This window comes from Pelodiscus sinensis, chromosome 5, assembly GCF_052426305.1.
Source record: "Pelodiscus sinensis isolate ZL-2025 chromosome 5, ASM5242630v1, whole genome shotgun sequence".
Classification (NCBI taxonomy): Eukaryota; Metazoa; Chordata; order Testudines; family Trionychidae; genus Pelodiscus; species Pelodiscus sinensis.
Genome location: NC_143056.1, coordinates 125,418,570 through 125,424,569, shown reverse-complemented (window position 1 = coordinate 125,424,569; position 6,000 = coordinate 125,418,570). Strand labels below are relative to the sequence as shown.

At 42.7% G+C, this 6,000-nt stretch overlaps 1 protein-coding gene across 3 annotated transcripts in view; it reads right to left on the bottom strand.

The window, feature by feature from the left end:
• Positions 1-2,721: 2,721 nt before the first annotated feature.
• Positions 2,722-6,000, bottom strand: part of LOC102458643 (inner centromere protein-like) — a 28,453-nt gene continuing 25,174 nt past the window's right edge. For all 3 annotated transcript variants that reach the window (XM_006111736.5, XM_089778724.1, XM_089778723.1), the window contains 2 exons: positions 4,210-4,369; positions 2,722-3,497 (listed from right to left, as the gene is read on the bottom strand). In XM_006111736.5, the coding sequence (XP_006111798.3) occupies positions 3,283-3,497; positions 4,210-4,369 (375 nt within the window). In that variant the 3' untranslated portion in view covers positions 2,722-3,282. The remainder of the gene's footprint in view (positions 3,498-4,209; positions 4,370-6,000) is intronic.

Here is a 6,000-nt window from a genome sequence, read left to right as displayed (position 1 = left end):
TAGGATATTGTTGAGCGGTAGCATCGCAGGGTTTAGAGTTATTTGTATGAGATGCAGAGCTAAGGGCAGCCTCTGATTCCCAGCCCATTTTCATCTTATTCAAGCCTGAGGACAGATACTGTAATTCCCCTCTTAGAGAATAAGTTGAGATGATGCACTTCCTGCCTCCGTCAGAATCAAAGGGCTTCTAATAGACCAGGACAGATCATGGGGATGCTACATCCTACTCTTTTTATGACTTATGAAGCACTCCTGTTTGTTCTTCCTCTTTCAAGAGGACAGCTTGCTTCATTCTCAGGCACAGTCCTTCTCCCTGGTTCTCCCCCTTTAGTTGCTTCATCTCACAAACAAGGAGGCTATGTCTACACTGGCATGATTTTCCAGAAAAGCGTCCTGCCAATCTAGACGCGCTTTTCTGGAAAAAAGCCCCGATCGCCATTTTCGTGATCGGGGCTTTTTTTGCGGAAAACAGTACTGTGCTGTCTACACTGGCCCTTTTGCACAAAAGTCTTTCGGAAAAAGACTTTTGCCCGAACGGGAGCAGCATAGTATTTCCGGAAAAATCACTGACGATCTTACATGAGATCGTCAGTGCTTTTCCAGAAATTCAAGCAGCCAGTGTAGACAGCTGGCAAGTTTTTCCAGAAAAGCGGCTGCTTTTCCGGAAAAAGTGGCCAGTCTAGACACGGCCAGATTTTCCAACTCTTCATGTCAGAGATTTCCATTTGAAGTAAAAAGTCCTTAACTTGTATTAAAAAACTCAAAGCATGACTACATGTTGGCACTCCCCCACCTCCATAAATGCATCATAACCTTCTCTCCCCTGAAGAAAGCTTTACAGAAGTTTTCTACCAGCACTTTTATACTAACACTTGTTAAGCTTCACTGGTGTCATCAATACTAGGAACTCCAGAATAGACAAAACTCCTGCAGCTGCCAGCATTTTGCCCCATGGATGATTCTTACCAGGAGCAAGATTAGAAGGCATGAAATTAGGGAAAAAAAAAACACTAAGTGGAACTTAGGCTGTATCTATACTACAAAGAAAAGTCAGAAAAAGATATGCAAATCTGTGCATCTTTTTCTGCCTTTCTTCTGAAAGAGGCTTTTCCAACATTTGGCCTGTCTACACAGGGCCAACGTCAGGAAAAAAATCCCTTCTTTCATAACATCCCTTCTTCCTTGTAAAATAAGGTTCACAGGGATACTGAAAAAACATGTCTGCTTTTCTGAATTTTTCAGAAAAGGGGAGGTGTTCCCTGGATGCGGCAGAGCTTTTCCGAGATACCTCCAGTAGCCTGGAAAAGCTCTACAGTCTAGACATAGCCTTAGACTACCACTCTTCCACTGCCAGCAGCAGTGATGGGTAAAGTAGTATTTACCAGAGCACAGACAAGGCTTTTGGAAGCAAAGATTTGTGTTTCCAAAGATATCCTCTGCTTTGCTGAAGTTTAAAGGGCATCATCCCAACCACGCAGTCTTCCCACCACTTCACCAGCAGGATTTAATATGTTTCTTTCATTTAACTTGGCTGTCCAAGCCTCCTTGTAGTCTACAGTCATCATTCATCTCTCCCACAAGTCCATGACTCAAAACCCAATGATCTAGTTCACAACTGGGTTAGATAAGCAGGACCTGCCATAAGATCTCTGGTTTATTAATGAAACATTCAGCCAGAATTCAGAGAGACAGCCATTAAACCTTTGTGCCTCTGAGCCAGATGTCAAGATAACTTAGAGCAAAGAGGTTGAGCAATAAAGCCAGCCGAAGTAACATGACTAAAGTGCCTGTCCTTTCCCTCTGGCTCCGCCATTTGCCTAGTTCAAATTTGAGCTGACAACGTAAGATTTTTGAAACTGATTGAACATCTAGCTTGACAACTCCCAGCTCTTAATTATCTCCGTGCAGAGCAGGGAGTGGGAGAGTTGCTGTGCAGAGATGGAGCCTGGGGGTTTTAAAGCAGGTGTGGCTATGTTGTTCAGAATCTTCCTCCGCTGAAGCATGAAACAAACAGGTCTCCACCAACCCCCCAGGGACAGTATAGACAATGGCAGGGAAAGCATCTATAAGGCTTCCAATAGGCTTAATAATCTCTTCAATCCACAAGAGTCTGGCAACCTAGAACATACATTTTTTTTAGAAACAGCTACTGTAAAGCAACAAGCTGTTGGTTTATATGCTGCAGCATGTTTTTTTGCTCAAACATCCACCAAGTTGAACTGGAGCCCAGGGATACAAAGCTTTTGAAAATACAAGTACATTCACAACAGCATAGTTCTACCCTTTCACAGAGTGTTGCTACAGTGTCTTCACTTCGAGCTTGTTGAGTACTTCACTCATCTGCTGTGATCTTTAGCAATTAAGATCCAGCCAGCGTACAAATGATAAGATGGAGAGCTAAGGGATGCTACTCTACTGCGAGTATTGTATTGTTGAGTGTTGAGCAAGGGCTCATGCTGAATAGAAAAACAAACAAAAAACCCAAGATCCACAGAGGGCACATGAAGTGTATCATTCAGCCACCCCTCTTCTTCCAGTGTGTTACCCAGAACTAACTGATAAGACTAACTGCAACAACTGCCACACACTTGGGACATATCAGTTTGGTACCTGACTTGAGCAGCAGTAAGAGGAGTAATGGCACTTGCTACTGCAGCTATTAAGGATTGGAAGGAAGTCAAGAGGAAAGGCTCTCAAGTTGATATATAGAATTAGAACTGCTTTTGAGTTGAGGACAAAAGCAGCATCTGAGATTTGATTTATTTTTATTAAAAAAAACAAACTATAAGATCCATACAGGCATATAAAACAGACAAATAAAAGTCACTTTTGGCTAAAGACCAACCATCAGTGTTAGAGGGTGCTATAAAAGCCATACTATGGAGTTAAAGAGCATGAAGACAGCCAGTTATTTAATGCGGTCAGATGTCCAGTAAGAACATTTGCACTGCCATCTACAGACACTTTGAAAACTACTGTCTGATGGTAAATGAATTCGAGAAGTGCTACACAACAGCATACATACACACACAAGAGAGATGAGGGATAGAATGAAATGTAGTGCAGCAGAAGACAATGCTGTAGTTTGCCTCTTCTTCCCCAGAGGGAAACAGTTTCAACAAAAGCCCACCCCAGACAGTAAGAAAGTGGCCCCAATTATTTTAATGGGATTTTATTTCAGACTTTATTTTATGCAAATACTTTAAAAAAAAAAAAAACCCCACACAGATCTTCTTTACGAAGTTGAAATGGGAGTAGACAGAAGAGGAACAGTCTCCTTCCTCAGTACTTTTTCAGGTTGTAGGGCAGGCCCAGCGTAGACTTGGTACCAGGAAGGGGTGGCGAGTGCCAGACAGCAGAGCTGGTGCGTTTGAAATATCGTGGCTTGCACTTGTAGAAAATGTCCTCCAGTTTAGGGCTCACAATGAGCCCGAAGAGTGAAATAATATTTGGAGGGTTGTAGTATTGGCACGTAACAGCTTGATTAAGCTGAGCCCCTGGAAAAATAAACACTGTTATATGAGCAGTCCAAGTAGCATCTCAGTGTTCTTAAACCTCACTCCCCTAGTGCCATGATTACTGTGAGTCAATGTATGGGGCCCAAAAATCTAGAAGCAATCCTCCAAGCGCTCTTGTCCTGCAGAAAGGCCCCATCACGCCAGTCTTGGAAAAGATTTGGTATGGGTATGGCAAGATACTGAACTGGATCATAATAAAGTTTTGCCTGGCTTCATATAGAAGCCTACATTCCCCCTCAGGCATATAATATAACTGGTTTCTAAGACATCTTTCACATTCTTGGTATCTTAAATATGCTGGGGAAACTTATTATTGAAAGTGAGGATTGCCTAGATATGTTTTCAGATGGTGCAAAAGCACTTCAGCTCTAAGGAGGGGCACAAGGGACTGTGAATTAACATCCGAACAACAGAACCTGCAGGAATGCAGATTCCCACCCAAAACTAGTACCATATAGCACAGCAGTAAGCTGAAGTCTCAGAATCATAGAACACTAGAACTGGAAGAAACCTTGAGAGGTCATCAAGTCTAGTCCCCTGCCCTCACGGCAGGACCAAGCACCATTCTAGATCTCATGCACTTCTGGCCAAGATTGTGGTCTGATTTGCTTCTAAGCTTCGCTGAGAAGTCTGGAATCTTCTAAATTCTCCAAGTTTCAGTGGGTATTTAAAAACAAAAATCTGCACATACCAGTAGCCCAGGGAGGGATGGGCTTGCGGGGCTGGCTTTCATCATCTGTGGAGTCATCACTGTTCAGATCCAGCCCGTAGTTATTTGGATTTACCTTGGGGAATCTGGGTTCTCTGGGGCCCGAAGAGGGCCCTTGATATGAGTCCAAGACGGGAGATTTCTGAAACCATATAAAAAAAAAATTAGATAAAGCCTTAAAATAGATCAGTGACCTTAAGGTTACTTCCCTCTAGGGGTGATGAGATATGTGAGTTGCTGGAAAGAACCCATTACTGAGTTTGATTATTCTGTTCCAGAATCTGGGGCTGTCTACACTACAGAGTTTTTGGAAAGACGGCTATTTTCCCAAAAAAACTTCACTTCACAAACTTCACTGCAATAGCGTTCTTTCGGGGGAGGAAGAAAAAAAAACCCGCGAAAGAACAGAGGGGTTTTTCTGACATTGGTAAACCTCTTTGTACGAGGAAGAAGCCTTTTTCTGAAAGGCCAGGGAAGAGGGAGTTCTTTTGAAAGAAGAGGAAAAAGGAAAAAGCCCAGGTGCTCTGATGGCCACTCCTTCCATAGTAACCACAGCTTAAATGTGAAATAGCGTCCATTCAGTGTGAACACTCTCTTTTGAAAAAGCAGATCGCTTTTTTGATGCATTTTGGTAGTATGGACGCTCTCTTTTGGAAGAAGTTTTTTTGGAAAATCTCTTCCGGAAAAGCTTCTTCTGAAAAAAGCCTGCAGTCTAGACCTAGCCTGGGATTCTTCTGGGAGCAGTAGATTTACAATGTGTACTCTAAGCATCTCTAGTGCCAACAGCAGGTTGTATGAGAACTAATGTCAGCACCAACAAGTTTATTAAGCTAGACAGTATTGCTGACATTCATACACTAGGTTTTAGTCACACATTATTGTTCTACTATGAGTCTCTGTGGGCAGGAGAGTGAAATAGATGCTCAAGTATGGAGAAAACAAAAGGTGAGCCATGGAAGACAGGAAGTGGAAATGGTGTAACTGGCAGTCAATGTCACATTCATACCCAAACTTTACTCCCACTCCAAAACACCAGATCCAGAGATCACACCTGCCTGTTTATGGGAAGGCAACAAACAGCCAAATGATAATTCAGAAGGAAGGAACATACAGGTCAAAATATGGGCTGGGATTTTCAATTGCCTAACTCCCTCAGATTCTTATCAAAGCTTTTTTTAATTTTTTTAAAACTTAAACACACTCTAGAATGGCACTCATTCCAAAAGTGACCTGCAAGGCACTGCCCTATAGTAACCATAAATGGCAGAATGTTTTGGGTATGTAAAATGCCATTGCTATAAGGCAGTCATTTAAGGATACTGCAACTTCCAGAGGGCAACCTCGGTGCCCACTCAGAAAAATCATATGCAGTGTCAGGCTAGAGCTAAGCGTGTGTTACAGCACAGGAAGAAGGAAAAAAAAAAATCAATCACTCACTTCATATGCCAGTGGGGATCCTTGTGTAGTCAAAACCAGCACTCTTCCCACCACACCCTATAGGGGTTGATCAGGTTGCTTTGGCTGTGCTTCCAAACAATAGTTTCCAACCTCTAATTTTTTTCCATCCATGTGCAGAATAAATTTTTGTTGTGTACACCAAAGCATGTGCAGATGTGTATCACCAATAGAAAACACATGCTACTAGCTGCAGGAGGCTGGGGAAACTCTGCTAATTAGCTGGGGGGCATCGGATTCTACTGTGGGTGGTCACCCAACTGTGCAGCTTACAGAAAACACTGCTTCCAACTCATGCCAATGGAGAAGGGTAGCAGA